General features: G+C 41.7%; 1 protein-coding gene and 1 long non-coding RNA gene across 15 annotated transcripts in view; one reads left to right on the forward strand and one right to left on the reverse strand.

Annotated features, from left to right (window-relative positions):
* LOC105695283 overlaps positions 1-1,195 on the forward strand; it is a 4,528-nt gene extending 3,333 nt beyond the window's left edge. For all 3 annotated transcript variants that reach the window (XR_002762211.1, XR_002762212.1, XR_002762213.1), the window contains one exon: positions 891-1,195. This is a non-coding gene — a long non-coding RNA (uncharacterized LOC105695283). The remainder of the gene's footprint in view (positions 1-890) is intronic.
* LOC105695249 (dystrobrevin beta) overlaps positions 1-22,745 on the reverse strand; it is a 31,776-nt gene that overhangs the window by 8,173 nt on the left and 858 nt on the right. For 5 of the 12 annotated variants that reach the window (XM_023432590.1, XM_023432584.1, XM_023432582.1 and 2 more), the window contains 14 exons: positions 16,516-16,674; positions 15,470-15,686; positions 15,288-15,370; positions 14,269-14,420; positions 13,656-13,764; positions 12,993-13,159; positions 12,076-12,203; positions 11,356-11,454; positions 10,907-10,988; positions 10,526-10,564; positions 9,591-9,709; positions 7,741-7,906; positions 7,004-7,302; positions 2,500-2,645 (listed from right to left, as the gene is read on the reverse strand). In XM_023432590.1, coding sequence (XP_023288358.1) covers positions 2,500-2,645; positions 7,004-7,302; positions 7,741-7,906; positions 9,591-9,709; positions 10,526-10,564; positions 10,907-10,988; positions 11,356-11,454; positions 12,076-12,203; positions 12,993-13,159; positions 13,656-13,764; positions 14,269-14,420; positions 15,288-15,370; positions 15,470-15,686; positions 16,516-16,669 — 1,960 coding nt within the window. In that variant the 5' untranslated portion in view covers positions 16,670-16,674. The remainder of the gene's footprint in view (positions 1-2,499; positions 2,646-7,003; positions 7,303-7,740; positions 7,907-9,590; positions 9,710-10,525; positions 10,565-10,906; positions 10,989-11,355; positions 11,455-12,075; positions 12,204-12,992; positions 13,160-13,655; positions 13,765-14,268; positions 14,421-15,287; positions 15,371-15,469; positions 15,687-16,515; positions 16,675-22,745) is intronic. The other 7 variants (XM_012416663.2, XM_012416633.2, XM_023432587.1 and 4 more) reach the window with 6 other exon arrangements.

A 22,745-nucleotide genomic window follows, 5' to 3' on the forward strand; every position in this document is an offset into this window, starting at 1 on the left:
GGTGATGTGAAAGTGGCGTCGAAGAGGTTTTGTTTATAAAACTTTTCTCCCAACTCGGTTTCCCCAATAGTTTGAAACTATACAACGTGAATAGGAAGACTATAAGGAAGGTCCTGAAACTCATGAAATTTCAATTCTTTTGAAATTTGTTTATAGGTATTTTAAAAATAGTTTATAAAAAATGAAATTTCGCGAGTTTCGGGACCTACCTTAGGGTCTCCATATTCACGTTTTAAAGTATGAAACGATTTGAGATACCCAGTTCGTTGAAATGTTTTTCACATTCACATCCAAAATGTTTCTCACTTTCACATCCCCTTAACTAATAGACGTTTAAAAGCTAAGCTAAAAGTGAGATATGAGTAAGGACCTAAGTGTACATAGATCAGGGATATTCCTGCGAGGATAACAAAAGAGATAACGAACGAAAATAAAACCCACTTCGCGGATGCGATTGCCAGCCATGTGATGAAATAAATTTATTCCTCCGGGAAATAATAATTTATATGTCGAGGGGGAGGAAACGCAGGAGCAAGTATGATCAAACGTTCACGTGGCGCATGCTAGGTACAACCAAACAGACAATGAATCACGCAGAGGATGTATTACACCTCGTTAGATATAAAATTAATAACTTAAGGTAGGAATTAAGTTAAAATAAATCCTGCCCATGATACATCGCTGCGGAGTGAAGTTCATTGAAATCTCATCGTAGGAAAGTTTTCTGCTTCGATGGATCCAAAGCGACAGCAAGATAGATTATATATCTAGGTTCGATGAAACTTAACAGGAAAAACACGAACAGGCATTGCGTGTCTCTGTATATATATAAAAAAAAAATATCTAATCTCTCTAACTTGTCGGGACGTAATCTTAACTTCTGCTTTCAGGCATTCCTTCTATGCTCTCATCTATAAGAAGAATCCCTACGTGCTCTACGAGTGGAATATGCGAGGTCGGAGAAATCGAGAAAAGGACCCTGGAGACTCTCTTTGGGATTAAAATAATAATTACTCTACACGAGGCTCCTCTTTCATATCTTTTCTTTATATATATATACAGGGTGAGTCTTATGAGAACTCCAAATGAGGTGGGGTACTGCCGTAAGGGCACGTCCACTCTTTAAGAGGATATGAAAGGCGCTAAGAAATTTAATCGACGTCGATAGAGTGAAATTCATCTATACCCTTTTTGGTGGGAATGCCGTTTAGAATACTCAAGTGGTAACATAGGCTGGCGCGTCCCGTTACCGACATTTATATTTATGCCGAAGTTTTTTACAGTCTACGTTGAGAATTATACGAACTGAAGGGTTCTATATGTCATATCGGTAAAGTAATGATAAAAAGATCGACGTAAAACTGCCGAAATCCCGTGAATTCGTGACTGTTTATATCTTGACGAACCAACGTCGCCATCTGTGACGTTCGGCTGCAACTAAATTTTTCCTCTAAGAACACATTAGCCGCGGGACAAGCCAGCATTCTCTTGCAATCGTTAGTAAAAGTATTTACCACATTATCCCATCTGCCTCTGTAATATTACATTTCTACGGTATTCTAAATTGTTCGAGCTAGGTCCCGAAACTCTTAATTTTCGATTCTAAGCCTCCAAGAAGCGTAGAACATCGAAAACGTGCCCGGACCCCGCCATGTTGGTTCCAGTTCATGATAAGTAAATAAATCTTTAATGAAAAACGAAATTTCACCAGTTTTAGGACCTACTTTAGGGCCTCCATAATCACGTGTTAAAGTTTCAGATAATTCGGTGCAGCCAGTTTGGAGAAAAGTGTTATAAATATTTTCACTTTTTGTTGTGTATATATCACACTTTCATATCACCTTAAACCTTCCATAAGACTCACCCTGTAGACGTATGTTTTTACGAGTTACGGAAAAATTGAGCATTTCTCGTTGGATGTGTGAAATCGTGAAGTTGCGTTTCCGACAAGTTCACGGACCTCGACTGAACGCCGTGTCTCTTTACTCCAAGCATACGACTCACTCCGTATATTGTAATAGGCTTCGTTGTTCATCATATCTTAAGAGGATGCGAAAGTGGCATCCGAAAGCGCAATTGTTCATGAAACTTTACTTCCAACCGGTGTACCGAATCGTTTCGAGCTTTACAACGTGAATATAGAGAGTCTAAGCTAGGTTCTGAAACTCGGGAAATTTCATTTTTCATACAAAAAAAATTTTGAAACCGTAAATTTTTAAAGAATTAATATTCTATGGGTGTCGGGACCTTCTTTATAGCTTCCATATTGATATTGTCAAGTTTGAAACGATTCGGTACCCTCAGTTAGGAGAAAAGTTTCACAAACGAGACCTCTTCTCGTCACTCTCACATAACCTTAAAATCTCGACTGTTTATTCCAATATATACTTATAAGGCTAAGGTCTAGGTCTCCAAAGCCGCGGCTTTGGTGATTAAAAGTCGATCATTCCTCGTGTGTGCGAAAGAGTTGGCTCGTAATCCGAGTTTAGTCGGACGTACCTGAGTTTAACTCCCGGACGAGGGTCGACATGGCGTTGGTGACGCTGTCGGCGGCGACCAACAGGTCGTTCCTGAGGGAACGGCCCAAGCTATTGTTGGCGCTGCTGGAGCCACTTCCTGGCAAGCTGTTCGTCCTGAACGCAGACCTGGCAGCGAAAATTCTCGGTTTTTTCGCGCCACCCAAAGACAACAAAGGTGCACTGCATGCGTTTCGCGACAAGAACGTTTACTCGGAAGCCTCGGAACGTAAACGTGAAAAAACGATTGCATAATTTTTCGGGAAGATTTTGGAGATTCACTGATCTGTATATATTAGTCCTTACTCATATTTCATTTTTAGCGTTAAAAGACGTATTTTAGAGCATTGTTCTCGCGACAACCAAAGACAACAAGGTGCACTGCATGCGTTTCGCGACAAGAACCTTTAGTCGAAAGCCTTGGAACGTAAACGTGGAAAAAAAAAAAATCGATGACATGGTTCTTCGGGAAGGTTTTGGAGATTCACCGATTTATATACTCATATCTCATTTTTTTAGTGTTAAAAGAAATATTTTAAAGCATTGTATCCGATCCGATCATTAAGGTGATGTGAAAGTGGCGTCGAAGAGGTTTTGTTTATAAAACTTTTCTCCCAACTCGGTTTCCCCAATAGTTTGAAACTATACAACGTGAATAGGAAGACTATAAGGAAGGTCCTGAAACTCATGAAATTTCAATTCTTTTGAAATTTGTTTATAGGTATTTTAAAAATAGTTTATAAAAAATGAAATTTCGCGAGTTTCGGGACCTACCTTAGGGTCTCCATATTCACGTTTTAAAGTATGAAACGATTTGAGATACCCAGTTCGTTGAAATGTTTTTCACATTCACATCCAAAATGTTTCTCACTTTCACATCCCCTTAACTAATAGACGTTTAAAAGCTAAGCTAAAAGTGAGATATGAGTAAGGACCTAAGTGTACATAGATCAGGGATATTCCTGCGAGGATAACAAAAGAGATAACGAACGAAAATAAAACCCACTTCGCGGATGCGATTGCCAGCCATGTGATGAAATAAATTTATTCCTCCGGGAAATAATAATTTATATGTCGAGGGGGAGGAAACGCAGGAGCAAGTATGATCAAACGTTCACGTGGCGCATGCTAGGTACAACCAAACAGACAATGAATCACGCAGAGGATGTATTACACCTCGTTAGATATAAAATTAATAACTTAAGGTAGGAATTAAGTTAAAATAAATCCTGCCCATGATACATCGCTGCGGAGTGAAGTTCATTGAAATCTCATCGTAGGAAAGTTTTCTGCTTCGATGGATCCAAAGCGACAGCAAGATAGATTATATATCTAGGTTCGATGAATTAGGAATTAAGTTAAAATATATCGTGCCCATGATACTTCGCTGCGGAGTGAAGTTCATTGAAATCTCATCGGAGGGAAGTTATCTGCTTCGATGGGTCTAAACCGACAGCAAGATAGATTATATATCTAGGTTCGATGAAACTTAACAGTCTACGCTAACATAGGAAAGAATTATTCTGCCTCGATGAGGTGTGTAACAAGAATAATGGTTTGGATCCTCTGCGAAGAGTGCTTCCCCTACTTTAAGTTCGAAGCCGTTCCTAAAGGATGGCGACTCTAGGCTAATTAATAATAATAATAATCCATTGTTTGCTAATTCTGTGCTAAAATAAAACGGTGCCCGCAATCGGATGGAAGTAACGTTAATGGAAGCACTAGTACGACGTTATGCCGGGAACAATTATAAGAGTCCTTGTTACAGATTTGTTCGTGTTAGCTGCTTATTTCCACTAAAAAAATAGTGCAAAAGTTGAGCCACCTTTAACTTATTCTCGAGCAATTAACATAAGAAATTACATTCGCCGTTAAACGTCAATCGAGCGTGTAAACATACGGTGAACTAACATTTCACCAAACTATGATATTAATCTAATTAAAATTCATAAAACTATAATTACTCCGTTATTGATAAATTGTAAGTCACTTTTGGAGATCAATCATTCGCGAATGATTATTGTAAAAGTCTAGCTATTAAATGCTCTCTCGCGATAAATCGCACGTGCCAATAATTCGGCCATCTTGTTTGTTTTTTTTTTTCGCAGCTTTTAGCCAGTCGAAGTTTATGAGCATTTTTGTATCCTCATAAAGAAATGTAATGCACTTAATTGTAAATTTTACCCTCGGGTACAGAAAGTGCAGCTAACCCGAACAAATCTACCCATTCGTTAAGGTGAAGTGAAAGAAGCCGAGAAACTGGATCGATATCGGTAAAAAGGATTCTTCTAAATACCTACGTTGCCGACGTTCGTATTTATTTCGACAGCCGTATTAAATTATATTGTATATTGTGCTAAATGACATACTCCACATGTCGTTTCCGTACAATAATTATAAAGAAATCTAAGTAAAACTCCAAAAATCCCCTGGATTCTTGGTTTTTGATGCCCTAATTGACCCTCGCGCCATCTGTGATTTCCGAGTCAACTAAATTTTCACTCCGAGACCTCGTATTACCTTCGTTTTAGCACAGAAGCGAATAAGACACTTGTTTTTTCGACTTTATCCCGTTTAAATGCGAGTTTCTCGATTACCAGAGTGTTCTAAATTGTCGTGCAATTGTTCTGACATTTTCATTTCTCATATGAGAGCCTTTAATAATTGTATATCGACCGAAATGTGAGAGCTCGACGGCATTTTGGTTCTGGTCTGAGCTAAGTTGAACAATTAGTTTCGAAAATCGTAATTTTCAAAGTGTCAGGACAATTCCTAGGTATATTAGTATATTATTATTATAGTATTAATGTTTTGGACAGTTTTATCAAATAGCCTTAAAAAAAAGTGTGTCATCTAATCTACTGATTTGAGAAGGGTTTCACTTCACCTTAAGTGTTTTGGCTGAGTTTCGCGCCAAGTCAAGCCGAGACGCGACCGAGTCTCTATACCTGACGCGTCCACCTCTAAGACTAAGTTAACCCGCTATAAGACTAAAAACAGGAACTGCCGCGTAAAACCAAACGAATAACAACTAAACTTAGAGTCCGGCGCGGCGAACTAAGGATAAACGGTGAGTTAAAAGTAACAATGACTACGGGAACATACAGGCTACCGTCTAGAAGCGTTACAGCATAACGAAGCAAACGAGGGGGAATGTTTCTTGGAGTCAATTTCGCGACAACGGCGTGAGTCCATTGTCTTTGTCATCTTTTTCTGGATCTAGGGTCAGCCGAGGAATTACTTTAACACTAAATCATAAGCTACAGCCACACGAGTCTATCTACAGAATTCTGACTTGCTGCGCACCGAAGTGTGAGCAAGCTGCAAGTTGGGTGTTATCATCGTCCAGATACATGCTCAGGGTAAACTTTGTACTAATAGTTTCCGGTTAGTCCACAAATGTGCTGACTCAACAATTAGGAATGATCAACCAGTCCGTGGTCCATAAGTTTAGGTTACGCAGGGCCTTCCAAGGACTTTGAGGTTATGATTTAACAAATACTATTCCACCGATACTTGAGACCGATATGAAGATCTGTCAACGAGCCATTTGGATGGATGCATATTAATCCTAGATAACTATTTGGAAAAATCGGTGAATATTATATTTCAAATGTTTAGTTATCGAAGATTAACGCTACAATGATCAATTCATTGATATTGCTTTTCAGTAGCCCTTTACTTTATTATTTATTGAAATGTTTTCCAATTCTGAGATAAAATGTTCATAATTTAACAAAAAGAAATGAAACTGAACCATGTAAAAGTCATAAAATTAGAAAATATCTCAATAAAGAGGAACAAAGGTTTCTGTTCTGTTATAGGACCTCGAGTTTGCATTTTTTCTTATTCATTTTCATTGTAATTTTTTTGTACACTTCTTTTCTGTTTTTAATGACCCATTAATTATATGAATACGAATTAGCCGTGATATTAACTCCACGTGTCATTGACATGAGTCACTTTGAACCCAATGGCAGTGAACGATGTGAAAATCGAGGAAGGCAGGAATATTAAAACTAAACTAATTAAACTAACTAAAACGTTTGGGATTGAATTAGAGAAAAGAAGAGCTGTATTGAATTCAGTTAAGTACAGGGGTACTAAAAAGCAGAAATGGTGAATTTGATTTCAACCGCTGCTGGACGTTCTAGGGTTAACCTCAAAATCATAAGAGAAACGACGAAGACAGTTCTGCGGAGAGCATGGAATTACACAAAAGAAGTGCTGTATTGAATCCAACACAGTACAGTGGTACTGAAAAGCAAAAATTGATTTCAACCGCTGCCGGATGTTCTAGGGTTAACCTCAAAATCATAAGAGAACCGATGAAGACTGTTCCCCGGAGAGCATGGAAGGCCCCGAAGACCCCACTGTGGATAACTTTGCGCTCGATTTCGGACAGACGTATCAAGGTTCGACAATTAATCCCCGACAGGTGAATTTCTTGTACAGGGGAAGCGGGAGATTCGTACATGCCGGCCTACCTGACGTCACCGCCGACGCAGGAGAGGCTATCAGGAACGGGATTCTGTATCGTCCCGAGCATCGCGTTACCGGCCATGTTGGCGGCTACGGAGGTCGGCGGCACCGGGCTCTGATAGCTCTGCGACATCTGTTGCTGACTCTGTTGCTGTTGTTGTTGTTGCTGGGGCGTTGTCGACAAAGGTCCTCCCGGCGTAGGTGGCGCCGATCGGCTGCTCGACAGCGCCCCTGGCGGCAGCGGCGGGGACTTCGTACTACGTGGCGAGCTGTTCGGCGTGGACCGTGGGGACGCCTGGTGGTTCTGCGCGAAAGAAACGTCATAACCTCAAATCAGTGATGCCAACCGTACTGTTATTTTAGTATCTGTCCTATTATTTCAGTAGGAAATGGAATTAAGCCGTTCAGCTTTTAATGCCAGTTCAGTTTCGGTATTAAATCTCATTACCGAATGAGCAATACTTAACGCCAAAATTTGGCTCACCGATTCGATATTCTTTACGGTTTCCAAAAGAAAAAGAAATCTGTTATGCGCGCTGAATCTGAAACTTTTAGGTTAATGAGAATTGCTTGATATCCTTATTCAGTGTCAATTATTCTTTTCGCAGAGCAGTAGTGATCGGCAGTAACCTAAAAATTTGAAAAACACGGGAAAAACTAATAAGAGTTAAGAAGAGATATTGTAACGGCGAGGAGTTCACTTCAAATGGCTTTGAATATTTTGTTCGTCAGGAATGATTACCTTCAACATCTTCATAAGACCTTCGAGTTGGACCATCAATTGTCTCCTCGAGTCCTGCAGAGTAGCTAGATGTGTCTCCAGCTCATCCTTCCTCTGTCGAAGGGCTCTCAATTCTGACATCAAGGCAGGATTCTCAAGACCAGCCGCCTCGATCTCTTGCTGCCTCCTGATGAAGAGATTAGACATTGCAATTAGACATTCTCGAGGCCAATGAAAGGCACTGAAGAATCCTCAAACAGACATCGAAGAGTCTTCTATCGAGGCATCTTCTGTGCCCAACAATTTTCATGATAAGCCGTAATGTATGTGTGAGGTGTGTATGTAGTGACCCTAATGAGCAAATAATGGGCTCGGAAGAACAATATATTAATTAGAGCAACAGGTGCCATTGCCCTCCTGCTTGCTCCCCATTGTTTCGGTTAAAGGCATTAAGTAAAGAAGTATTCGAACTTCAGAGAACGTGAAAAAAAAGATCACACATATTCCTGGTTATTATTACATTTACGAGAGTAATTATTCATGTATATAGAGATTTATATGTCGATTCAGGCGGACTTATTAAAACATTTAAAAAAAAAGTCCATGCTTCAAATCTAGTGTACGCTCTGTAGTGTCCATGTAAATCAATTTCCTCGATCACCCACAGTCTAAAAACGAAATCGAGAATCTCGGCAGAGTTCTTCGCCAAGTGCATTTCCGCGAGCTCGACCGAGGTTCTTTGTTTGAACGTTCCAGTCAATCCTTTCCCCGCGTATTTCCAATCTCGGTTTATTATTCATTTCCACCCTCGTTTATAGATCTCTCTCTATATCAATAGGTTCAAAGGAATTGATTAAGGTGAAGTGAAACCCCTCTCAAATCAGTCGACTCGAATAAGACGCTTTTTTTAAGGGTATTGAATAGAACTGTTTAAAACATTGACACGTGAGAATTACCCTGACACTTTCAAAATTCGGATTTTTAATAAAAATTGTTTAACTTAGCCCAGACCGGAACCAAAATGGCTTTGAGCTCTCATATTTCGATCGATATCCAATCATTGAGGCTCTAATACGAGAAACGAAAACGTCAGGACAATTGTACGAGAATTTAGAACACTCTGGTAATCGATAAACTCGCATTTGAACGAGATAAAGGCAAAAAAACGTGTCTTATGCGGTGTTCGGCTAAAATGATGGTAATACAAGGTCTCGGAGTGAAAATTTAGTCGACATGAAAATCACAGATGGCGCAGGGAGTCCCTCTGCAGTCGATCAGGGCCCCAGAAAGCATGAATCTAGAGGATTTCTAGTTTCACTTCGATTTCTTAATAATTATTCTGCGAAAACAAGAGTTGGAGAATGCCATTTAGTACAATACCCAATATAATTCGACCCAGCTGCCACTATAAAAACGAACGTCGGCAACGTAGGTATTTAGAGAAATAATTTTTACCGACGTCGATCAAGTACCTCGACGTGTTTCACATCACCTTGATTAAACCTGGTTTTTCTAAACCTGAGATTCAAGGAAAAATTGGGAAAAAGTTCCTCCAGCGAGTTCAACTGATCCTTTAACATCGACATAGGGTCTCCAGTGGTAAAGAAATTCGGTAGAGTCTCGCGCCAATTACACATCTCGCGTTCTTTACTTTTTAACATCTAGATTTAATATAACAACTGATCTATCTTGGGCTTTGTGTTTTAGACTGTGGCTGCACCTTCACTAATCTACCTTCCCTTCTATGCAACCAAGGGGACACAAAGCGAAAATCAAAAGTCTTCGAACATGCGTGACTCTAGGAGATGGTTCGACAGGATGACGACGAGGTTTAGGCTTGACATATAGGAAGTCAAACGATACGGGTATACCTTAACCTTGCTATCTCTCGCATAATCTCCTTATTTTTCGCCTCGAGCTGCGAGATGAGTTCTCGTTGCGCCCTCGATGCATCCAGAGAGGCCAAATTGGCGTCCGAAGGAGTTCTTCCCTGTATAAAAAAAGCAACGATTACTCACACACCGAAAATGAAAATCCACATTTAACGCTCTGTAAGCCGATGTGTATATATATATTTTTTTATTATTAATTAATGTATATATATTCTTAAGCAAGGAGAGAAAGTAATACGACGTAAAATGTTCAATTGTAAAATTTAAGCCGACTCGGTACACACAGTTTGAGCAAAAGTTTCATAAATGACACCTCTGTGCAGCCACTTTCATATCACCTTAACTTTTTGAGCGCTGAGCCCTTTCGGCGTATGGGCGAATTTCGCCAGGACGGGCAAGCAATATTGGACCAAACGTCGGACGCACTTATAGGTACACAGCGCTCAAAGGGTTAAGGTGATGTGAAAGTGTCGTCAAAGAGGTTTCGTTTATGAAACTTTTCTCCAAATTGGGTGTACCGAATCGTTTCAAACTCTACAACGTGAATTCAGAAGCCCTAACATAGGTCCTGAAACTTATGAAATTTAATTTTTTATTAAATTCTTAAAAACTGAAATTTCACGGGCGTCAGGATCTCCTTCACAGCTTCCATATTCACATTACCAAGTTTGAAACGATTCGGTACACGCAGTTCGAAGAAAAGTTTCATAAACGAGACCTCTTTACGGCACTTCATCATCTTAACCCTTTCAGCGTATGGGCGAATTTCGCCAGGGCGGGCAAGCAATATTCGACCAAACGTCGGACGCACTTACAGGTACACAGCGCTCAAAGGGTTAACGCGAAACTGTTGAACATTTATTCCCGTAAACGCCCGAAACGATTCGGAATGACGAACGAAAGGAAGAACTCACCGCTTGGTCGGCCTGGGATATTCTGGACGCGGCTCGTGGCTGTAGGATGTTCAGGGAAATTTAATTAGTTTAATGGCATTGCACCAGCGGAATGCTTATCCTGTTTTTTATTGGGCTTAATCAGGTAGCGCGACCGAGGGAAACGACTCTGCGACACGAATAGCTCCGGCATTATCATTTTTTTAAAGGACCTAGTCGCGGATGTACAGAGCAGTTATGGATGCCTTTTTTTCGCGGATACGATGCCGCCAAATCAGTCGATCAGAACGCGACACTTTTTTTTTTATTAAGAGTATTGAACCGAACCGAATTTCTGAATTTTTCAGAAAAACCCTGAATTCTCTTTTCAGGAACTAAATCAGAATTAGAGTCGAGACTCACCACGGTTCTCGCCTCCTGGGCCAACCTCTGCGCGTATCTGGCTATCAGTTTGTGCTCGTCGTCCAGTCTCGAGCTGTCCATGCTGAACCGAGTTCATTAGCACATATGTATCAAGACGTAAAAATATTTAGACACCTTTTCTCTGAACTGGGTTTACCGAATCGTTTGAAACTTCATCCCGTGAAGAAACAAGGCCCTGTGGAAGGTCCCGATACTCATGAAATGTGAATTTTATCAAAATCCTCTTTACATTTTTATTATTCTTTTTTTTCTTTCTGGCAAATAATGAAGTTTCGTGGGCGTCGAGACCTTCTACAGGGCCTCTGTATTCACAGGGTAAAATTGCAAACCATTCGGTGCATCCAGTTGGAAGAAAAGTGTAATCAGCGATTGATCCCTGCGATGCCGCTATCACATCACCTTAAAGAAGATCATTCTGTCGGGTTTACCTCCTCAACGTGGACCGGCTGTCCATAGAACCGGAGTCGAAGGGCGCCATGAATCCTGGATCTGGAAATCCATTGTGAGACGGCAACGGGGACGGCGGTCTGAAACGTACGAAAATGAAAGTTTATATTCTGGATATACTCATTTTTTCCTAATTATACGCCTCGTTAAACTTCTTTGAGACCATGAAGTCGTACGAGGAGACAACGCCTACGGTCGGTTCCACAGAAATTCAGATTTTGTTCTCATCCAACGACGCGAGCGCCACTTGCGGGAAATAAGGGAACTTCCAGTTCTACATGACCGAGACATTTCCTACCGACGTAAATGACCTAAAATGCTTATAATTTTGTTATTAAGGTACGCAAAGCGGGACGCTAATCCGCGAATGATATACAGAATATGATATTTTCAATGTGATAAAGACCGGCCAGCAGAGGATAATTTTTAATTGCAGAATTTCAACGTGGAGGCGCTCTCGGCATTAGGTAAGAAAGAAAAATCTAGACATCCTGGAGCCCTAAGGTGGGGACGATTTCAATATATAGCGTCAGATCTCCTTATAACTACTTCGTGTTTGAGACGCTACCTCGTGTCATCGTTCGTAAGGAAACTCGGTAGAGTTTCGCGCCAAGTACATGTAAGAGCCTGAGCGAACGGCACCTAATACTTAACGTTACAACTCGGCACGTCGATTCGATATAATTAACTGATCTTCTTACACTATGTGCGACAAGTCGAGGGTTTTTTCAGGCTGTTCCGGGAATCTTGGGATGCTGTTCTTCCCCTTCTCCGGGACGCATCTGAAGCTCTTACGTAAAGAGTGCCCGATCTGCTTGCTCGGCGACTTCTGTCAAGAATCAAGAATAACACTGATAACACGGATAAACAGCTTGTGGACATTTATAGATAACTTAGAGTTCGTAAATACGTTTGGATTGTACTTACCGGTAACTTAGATATCTAGGATATCAGGAAATTCGAGGTGGAGTTTCGAGACAAGTACATATATGAGTGTACACAGGTGGAGCAACAATTTAGGATTTATGATCAGCTGAGCCAGGAGAAGGTTCCAAGACCTGAAGGTGATTACACGCGTGACGATAAATCGTAACAAGTGCTATTTATACAATTAAATCGAGTTCCATAATTCTCCTATTGATTTAACGTCACATGTGACAATGAACCATAGTATTTCATAATTTAGGAAATTAAATCTAGTTCTATTCTAATTCTTTTAACTATTGATTGTCACACATGACGATAAATCGTAGCAATTCGTACTTCATGCAATTAAATCTAGTTCATCTACAATTCTTTAAACAATTCATCGTGACATATGACGATAGATCGTAGAAATTTGTAATCTGTGCAATTAAATCGAGTTCCTCTGTAGCGGGTGTACGTTAATTAAATCTGTTCAGAAAGGTCTGCACGGATTTATCACAACGATTTATCGTAATCCGTATAGTCACCTTGAGAGTGTAAATCTAATTGAATTTATATACAAAGTTTAGCTAAAAATTCTAAGGAAACGTTAATTAAATCTGTGCAGAAAGGTCTGCACAAATTTATCTCAACGATTTATCGTGATGCGTATAGTCACCTTGAGAGTGTAAATCTAATTAAAGGTACATACAAAGCTGCTGTATTCCCTGGTCTCATGGTCGTTGTTGTGCGTTCCTGAGACCTTGCCTCGCCAGAAGCAATCTTGACAGAGCTGATAGGAGTGACACTTTTGACAGCGATACCTGAACCCGGTGAAGTTCTCCCTGTGGCAGGCGTCGCACGCGATCGGATGTGTCACTGAAGTGAACCCCAAGAGATTAAAACGTCCTTCAAGAATAGCTACCATTAGGTTGGCAACTACGTGATTGCGGCTTTTTAAGGTGGTGTGAAAGTGGCATCGAAGAGGTTTTGTTTATAAAACTTATCTCCCAACTCGGTTTACCGAATACTTCAAAACTTTACAACGTGAATAGGGACACTATAAGGAAGGTCCTGAAACTCATGAAATTTCAATTCTTTTCAAATTTCTTTATAGGTATTTTAAAAATAGTTTATAAAAAATGAAATTTCTCGAGTTTCGGGACCTACCTTAGGGTCTCGATATTCATGTTTTAAAGTATGAAACGATTTGAGACACCCAGTTAGTGGAAAAGTTTTATGAACGATTCAGCTTTCGGATGCCACTTTCACATCCCCTTAATACCATCTACCGGCAAAATCCGCAATCATTTAGTTGCCAACCCAATAAATTGTCAGAGGCCGTAAATAATTAACCAGTAAATAGATTAATTACCAGTCTCAACGGCGGCCATTCTGTGGTATAGAGGAAGCCAGATCAAACAATGAGGCCCAGGATCGGACATCAAGGTGTCCAGGAAGTCGTTCACGGTGACTTTTGAATTCTGGAAGGGAAAATCGAACATCAAATTACTCCACGATATTTAATCCAGCTGCATCGATCATCGTTATTTTGCTGAGATGACATAGGGAAAGCTTCAGTTCGTATAATTCTCAATGTGGACTGTAAAAAGTCATCAAGATAAATATAAATGTCGGTAACGGGACGCGCCAGCTAATGTTACCAAACGCGAGTTTATCTATTACCAGAGCGTTCTAAATTATCGTAAAATTGTCCTGGCCCTTTCGTTTCTCATACCAGAGCCTTAATTGTACACTGATCGAAATATGAGAGCTCGACGCCATTTTGGTTCTGGTCTGGGCTAAGTCAAGAAATTTTCTCCAAAAATCAAAATTTTGAATGTGTCAGGACAATTCTTAGATGATCACGAGACATGTGCCAAAGTTAGGTCCAATACCCTTAAAAAAAACGTGTTGTATTCGAATCGACTGATTTGAGGGGGGTTTCACTTCACCTTAATGATTGCAGAACAAAGGGCGACCCTTACCGGGGGGAATATCGAGTTGGCGAGGCCCTCGGAGTACCCGAAGGACGGAGTCTCGTAAACGGCAGCGGTGAGAGCGAGGACCTCCTTCAAGTACTCGGCGAACCTCCAGTGTATCATGTGCCCGTTGCCGTCCGATATTTGCGAGAAAATGTCTGCAAAAGAAGGGAAAGAAATTCACTTCCGTAATAGTAACAAACAAATTTAAAATATATCTAAATATATACATAAACAAACAAAATTAACAGGCTTCCGCGATGTAGACGTTTGGTGTCGTATTGAGTTTTGTTTCTTGCTTTTTTTCTTCTTACAAAAACCAGAGCTGATAAAAAGATTTAAAAAAATTCCCAAGTCGTTTTAATTTGGATTTTCCGATGTTAGGAAATTTCAGAGCCTCCCAAAACCTCGAAAACGTTAAAATGGTCATTATCGAAATTTGTTTATTTTTTTTTAACAGCTCTGGTTTTTCTTAAAAAAGAAAAATGGCACAAACGTCTACATCGCAGAAACATTCCAATAAGCCTGTTAATTTTGCTTGTGCCTCAAACTGGATTCCAGGTCCACGCAGCCTCAATCGCTGGATTTTCCAGCAACCCAGCAAGTGAAAAGGAAGTGTCTTTTAAGGGGACATGAAAGTGACATCTGAAAGATGAATCACGTTTATGAGATCTTACCACATGTTGACATTTTTTGATGGTTTGAAATCTTACCACATGAACATCGAGGCCCTAGGAAAGGTTTTTCAACACCTCTAAATTCAATTTTTATTTATAAACAAAAAAATTTTTAAATTGTTTATAACATAGCTGAAGTTTCACAAGTGTCAGGACCTCCCTCAGGGCGTCCGCATTCACGTGGTAAGATATCAAACGATTCGGTGCGTCTAGTTAGTGTAAAAGCTTCATAAACGAGACCCTCGAGACGGCGCTTTCATACCACCTTAAGAGTCGAAGAGTCTAAAGAGGAGGCAGGAATAATTCTAGCCACCGGGAGGACCCTGAAGAGATGAAGTAAATTCTCACATCGGAACTTGTCCATGAGCTTGCCCGCGCAGAGGGTTGCCAGGGCCACCTTCACCGAGAAGACGGAGATCTTGTTGTTTTCCCTGTGGAGGAGAAGAATGGGATGAGCATCTAGTGGTCGGAAGGGAGATCGAAGCCCCAGGGGGTCTGGGGGGGTTGGCGGCTTCCTTTGAGGTACGTACCCACTGGTGTAAGCCGCCAGAAGCCAATTCATCAGCAACGCTGTAGTGGCGTCCACTTTGGCTTGCTGGGAGACCGGCACCCTTTTGTTGAGCGCGTGGAAGAGCGACGACAACAGCGTCTCCAGCCTCGACACGCCCAGGGTGCTCGACGGCTCCAGCGTGTTCAGCCCGTTCTCCCGGAAGGCCTCGATGGCGTTCCAGATGTCGACATTGTGCACTGAAATCAATTTGTATAAGGTGAGGATAAAGAGAAAATAAAAAGGAGGCTGACGCCCCGGGTCGGCGCGCTTAGATTGAACCTTGCGGCAAGTGCAAGAGCAAACTCCTTGAAGGGCTTTGATGGGGTTCCAGGTGTCGATATTGTGCACTGAAATCGGTTTTTTATAAGGCGAGGATAAACGCGAGGCAGACGCTCCGGGTCGGCGCGCCTCGAGTGAGTCCCGCGACAAATGCTATACGGCGAGGCAGACGCTGCGGGTTGGCGCGCCTCGACTGAGAGTCACGACAAATGTAAGTGTAAACTCCATGAAGGGCCTCGTTAATGTTTCAAATTTTGACATTGTGCACCGAAATCAATTTGTATAAGCGAGGCGATAAGGCGAGGATAAACGTGAGGCAGACGCTCCGGGTCGGCGCGCCTCGACTGAGTCCTGCGACAAGTGCATGTGCAAACTCCCCGAACGCCTCGACGGCGTTCTAGATGTCGATATTGTACACTGAAATCAATTTGTAAAAAACGAGGCGATAAAGCGAGGATAAACGTAAGGCAGACGCTCCGGGTCGGCGCGCCTCGACTGAGTCTCGCGACAAGTGCAAGTGCAAACGCCCTGAACACCTTGACGGCGTTCTAGATGTCGACATTGTACACTGAAATCAATTTGTAAAAAACGAGGCGATAAGGCGAGGATAAACGGGAGGCAGACGCTCCGGGTCGGCGCGCCTCGACTGAGTCCCGCGACAAGTGCAAGCGCAAACATAGTCTCCTCGAGCGAGGCGACCGAGTGTATTTACGCGTCGTAATGACGAAATTGTTATAGGAAACTCACGGTGGACCTTCTTCTGGATGAACCTCAGCTTGCAGGCGGTCCTGTAGGACGCAAACCGGATGCTGTCGAAGTTCTGCTGGCGCATTTCCTGCAGCAGCTGGAGCCGACTCGCCTCACCGCTGCTGCTGTTGCCGCTGGCACCGTCGTCCGCCATTTTGACTGAAATAGAATTAATTGAAAAATAACATTAGGAGCACATTTAAACAGTCTTAAGTTGTGGAAAAAGGGTCACTACATATAATTTCTACGGTATCCCAAAATGTTCGATCTACGTCCTGAGACTCTTCATTTTCGATTCCAAGCCCCCAAAAAGCGTAAAACATCGAGGACGTGCACGACCCACGCCATGTTGCTTCCAGTCCACGATAAATAAATAAATTTTTCAGGAAAAATGAAATTTCATGAGTCTTAGAACCTACTTTAGCGCCACCCCATTCACGTGGTAGGATTTGAAACGAATCGGTACTCCCAATTAGGGGAATACTTTCCTCAACGATTTCACCTCTCATATATATATATACATACATATATAATATATATGCTTTTAATGTTAAAATACCCTCTTCCACTTGAGCTCTCAATCTCTGCCCACGTAATTAATTTCTCAGGGTTCTGGAAATCCAAAAAAAAAAAAAAATCGTGTTAAAAAGCCCGACCCAGCCATTGGAAAAACTCGGTCGCGAGGGAAGGGAAAATAATGACACCGAATGAGAGACACGAGATGAATGCGGAGAAGTCGGAGTGGAGAAAAGGAGTGGCAGAAGGGAAAACAAAGGAAAGGAGACGGGCACGGGAGCGTCGAACGATATGAAAGGAAAGGTGAGAAAGGCCGAGCGGACCAATTTCCCGACTGAGCTCGACGTGGTCCTGGATATTCATGACCGAGAGAAAATTCCCGTTGTACCTTGGAAATTGCGCCATCTTGCCAAGGAAACGGGAAATCGATATTGTTTGTCCATAAATATTTTATACATATATGTGCCCATAATTATGAAAGTGGTCTAAGTCATATATTTTTTGTTTCGAAATTACATTGAATTAATTTCGTTTGAAATAATATGGCGTGAAATAACTGATAAACTCATTTGTTTTTTTTTAATTTTGACTTAGACCACTTTCATAATTATGGGCACATATGTGACACTACAGAATGACCCTTGTATAAAAAAAAAAAAAAAAACATGAAAAGGGTGAGAAGAATGGAGAGCGAAATCGAATACACGTGGGTGCTGACGAGCGCGGCGTTCTCACCAGTATCGATGGTCGATTATTATATACATATACATATATAATATATCTGAGTATGTAGGCGCACGTACAGATTAAATACGCTTAGCAAACGATATTTAAGACAGGTTCATCCGATTACCCGGCGAATCCTTAAAAATATTCCCACATTGCCAGGCATCTTACTAAACGTCGAGTCTTTAGCTCGTTTCGAAACCCTTTCGCGGGTCTGCAGGAATCTGCAATTCGGCAAAATGCAATAAGCGGTAATTTCGCAGGAGAGGAAGAAAAAATTGGCATCGCCTTTTAAGGTGATATGAAAGGGTGATAATATATATATATAAAACGTCAAAATATTTAAAATTTATCTCCAACCTGGGTGCATCAAATCATTTGAGACCTCTGCACGTGATTACGAAGGCCCTAATGAAGAACGCGATGCTCGTGAAATTTTATTTTTCAACAAAAAATTATTTCATTTAGCCCAGACAAGAACCAAGATCACGTTTTATTTTTTTTTTTTTTGTGAGGAATGAAATTTCACGAGCATCGCGTTCTTCCTCGGGGCCTTTATAACCTCGTGCTGAGGTTTCAAATCATTCGGTGCACCCAGTTTGGAGAAAAGTTTTGTCAATTTTGTACATATATATATATTTTTTTGTGTGTATATATATATATGACACTTTCATATAACCTTAATGTAGCTGCCGAAAAAGAAAGAAAGGCATCGCCGTAGATGGACCGACGGGGCGCGGGTGAAACCGCACGGAACGCCCGCCGATGCGCCGATAAAACGGTCCGCGCGAAGTCGGCCGCACCTTTGGGGCGATCCGGTGCGCCCGTTCCCCGGTTTCCGCGTCCGCGGGTGCGTGAAAGTGAGGTTAGGCGCGTGAAAGAGAGGTTAGGTGCGTTCCGCGCGTTCCCGGAGTCGCGGCGCGCGCCCCCACCTGGCCCACTTATCGTATTGATTCAACCCAGCTATCCGTGCGTTCCTCGTTCCGCGTTTCTTCCGCTCTTCCTGTTCCTCCTGGATTCCCTCTCTTATTCTTTCGTATTCTCTCTTAATCTCTCTTATTATCAGTTATTTTTTCGTATTGTCTCGTATTCTCTTTTATTATCACTTATCCTCTCGTATTCACTCTTATTCTCTCGTACTCTCTCTTAGCACATTCGCGACCGGCAAATTTTTTCCGTTTCAAATACCGAGTACCGGCGAAAATAATGAAATTCTGCAACTGGTTGCCGCAAACTTGTATCGTGTATCGTTATGGACGTGAATTCACGTCAGCGGGAAATCAGGAATAGAACGTGAGAAGACGTGAATTCACGTCGGCGGCAATCAGGTATAAAATTTTTAAATGACGTGAATTCACGTCAGCGGGAAATCAGGAATAGAACTTGAGAAGACGTGAATTCACGTCGGCGGCAATCAGGTATAAAATTTTTAAATGACGTGAATTCACGTCAGCGGGAAATCAGGAATAGAACTTGAGAAGACGTGAATTCACGTCGGCGGCAATCAGGTATAGAATTTAAATTGACGTGAATTCACGTCAGCGGCAATGAGGTATAGAATTTTAAAATGACGTGAATTCACGTCAGCGGCAACCAGGGGCAGAACTTGAAAAGACGTGAATTCACGTCAGCGGTCGTGAATGTGTTAATCTCTCTTATTATCACTTATTCTCTCGCGAGGCGCGTCTCCTTCCTCGGCCGCCTTGGAAATTCGAGATCGAGCCGGCTCGATCGAAGCGTTCGATTGATCGATACGGTCAGAGGGGAACCATAATATTTTGGGTAACTATAATAATTGGGTAATTATAATACCTTGATCGAAGCCGTTTGAAACAGGTATCGAAAATGTGAAATGCCATTTTCTATTACATTGAAGCATAAGTAATGGCGTTTTTTTTCTCTTTTTATATATGTCATGTTATGTGTAAAAACAACCGCCATTACTTATGCCATCAACCCAATATTTTCTAGACAGAGCACTGAGTTCATTGAAATTCCAATCTAAATGTATACAACGGGAATTAAGGGATGAATTAATTTGTCTTTTATTTTACACCTTTAAATTGAAATTATACCACCTTCGTCATTACCGGCACATATGTCGGGCTATAATTTCCGAATAATATACGTTTTACGCGCCGGGCGCTTGTAACGACACCATTGGGTCCACATTTGCACGTGCAAATGGAAATGCAAATGCAAAACGCGCGCACTCGTGGCCCGCTTAGTGCGCATGCGCGAATGGGCTAGTATAAGTGCAAAATAGGTTGTACCGGATTAGCCGAACCGGTCTAACCTGCGCGATCGACGTGATAATAGAACGTACCTAACCTAACGTAACCTAACACAACCTAACCTAACACTTTGCACGGCGAAATTACATTTGCAAACCGCGGTGCCGATTCTAACCTTGAATTACGCTTAATATTTACGTAAGGCCTAATATTATGAGACCACTAATGCTTTCCAATTTTTTCATGCTTTTATTTCGAACTGTATGAACTGTTAAGGTGGAGTGAAACCCCCCTACAATCAGTCGATTCGAATAAGACACTTTTTTTAACCCTACGGCTACTAGGAGCACCTAAAGGCGACCGACGTTTGGTCCAATATCCCCTGCACGGTCAGACGAATTTCGCCCATACGTCGAGATGGCTCCATGTTCAAAGGGTTAAGGGTATTGGATCGAACTATCACAACCTGCCTGACCTATCCAACTGTATGTGAAATAAAACCCCCTCAAATCAGTCGATTTGAATAAGACACTTATTTTAATCTTAGGCTACTAAGAGCGCCTAAAGGTGCCCGACGTTTGGTCCAATATCGCCTGCACGGTCATACGAACTTCGCCCATACGCCGAGATGGCTCCATGTTCAAAGGATTAAGGGTATTGGATCAAACTATCACAACCTACCTGACCTATCCAACTGTATGAACTGTTAATGTGAAATAAAACCCGCTCAAATCAGTCGATTTGAATAAGACACTATTTTTAATCTTAGGCAACTAAGAGCGCCTAAAGGCGCCCGACGTTTGGTCCAATATCGCCTGCACGGTCATACGAATTTCGCCCATACGTCGAGATGGCTCCATGTTCAAAGGGTTAAATCAGCTCAACCCAGTTAGTGGGGAAACTCTCTCTGGAGTTTCCTGATTGCGGCAATTGTTTAGTCACGACCGTTCGGATGTCCCTGATACTAAAGGGGGAAGATCCCCCCACCGGGGAGTTTTTCCGCGTTCCATAGACAATTGCGTAACGATTTGCGCGATACTCCTTCAGCGGCATGGCCGTCCTTGGGAAATCAAAGGGGAGGGGGGAAGGAGAGCTCTTCCCGCGGATGATTCTCCTCAAAGGTCAGCCGACTCGAGGGGCACTGATGCAATTGCATTCCCCGAGTGGCGCTCGAGACGCGTTTTTATTTCCAAGCCTCCGAAGGAAATATGTGCAAACTTGCGGACGAGGGGGAGGGGGAGGGGCAGTGTAAGAGCCTACCGAGTCCCCGCAATTAAATCGTACTGCCGGTTCTCTTAAGCATTCACTATTAACCCATTCGCGAGCGGCAAATTTTCTTCCGTTTCAAATACTGAGTACCGGCAAAAATAATGAAATTCTGTAAGTGGTTGCCGCAAACTTGTATCGTGTGTCGTCATGGACGTGAATTCACGTCAGCGGCAATCAGAGATAGATTTTGAAAAAGACGTGAATTCACGTCACCGGCAATGAGGGGTAGAACTTGAGAAGACGTGAATTCACGTCAGCGGCAAAGAGGAATAGAATTTGAAAAAGACGTGAATTCACGTCAGCGGTCGCGAATGTGTTATTGGCGCGTGATTTTCAACCTAGTGAAATTTACCTAGTGCCATTTTTAATACTCAAATGGTAACATAAGCTGGCGCGTCCCGTTACCGACATTAATATTTACGTTGAAGTCTTTTACAGTCTACGGTGAGAATTATACGAACTGAAGGGTTCTATATGTCATTACGGTAAAGTAATGGTAAAAAGATCGATGCAAAACTGCCGAAATCCCATGAATTCATGACTGTTTATACCTTGACGAACCAACGTCGCCATCTGTGACGTTTAGCTGCAACTAAATTTTTCCTCTAAGAACACGCGTTATCCGCGAGACAAACCAGCATTCTCTTGCAATCGTTGGTGAAAGTATTTACCACATTTTCCCATCCGACTCTGTAATATTCCATTTCTACGGTATTCTAAATTGCTCGAGCTAGGTCCTGAAACTCTTTATTTCCGATTCTAAGCCTCCAAGAGGCGTGAAACATCAAAAACGTAAACCATGCATGTTGGTTCTAGTCCATGATAAGTAAATAAATTTATTATGAAACATGAAATTTCATGAGTTTCAGGACCTACTTTGGGGCCTCCACATTCACGTGGTACAATTTCAAACGAATCGGTACACCCAATTAGGAGAATAGTTTCCCCAACGATTTGACAGATGTATACAGGCTGACTTTTATATCATATATCGGAGGACTCGCTTTGGAACCACAATTAACAGATATACATTTTTAATATCTCAGACAAGAAGCATTAATTAATAATAGATATCTTATACTTTCAGCATCGGCAGGTTAAATTGCTGTTCGTTAACAATATGCTTTTGCTCGTCGAGAAATTCATACATAGGAAAAAAGAGGAGGTAAATGGAATAAAAGAAAGCGAAACGATGTTCCTTTTTGAAAGCCTGTGACAAGGCAAGACTCATCTAACCTGCCTTGCAGGTGCGCACCTGAATCACTATAGATACGAGGCTCGTAACTCACGTTAAACTTTGTGTCTCGCCTCCTTTTTCCAGGCTCGAAGAGCCTCCAATTCTCCCCCTAGATCAAGGATACTAAATATCCCCTACTAACCTCAATTAGTACGATAAATATTTCACTAGTATCTTTAAAACCTTACGAATAAAAATTCCTCTTTCCGATCCAGGGCTCGGAAGATATTTCATCCATATCTCGGAGG

Source organism: Orussus abietinus, unplaced genomic scaffold, assembly GCF_000612105.2.
Source record: "Orussus abietinus isolate OABI.00-Male unplaced genomic scaffold, Oabi_2.0 scaffold335, whole genome shotgun sequence".
Taxonomy (NCBI): domain Eukaryota; kingdom Metazoa; phylum Arthropoda; class Insecta; order Hymenoptera; family Orussidae; genus Orussus; species Orussus abietinus.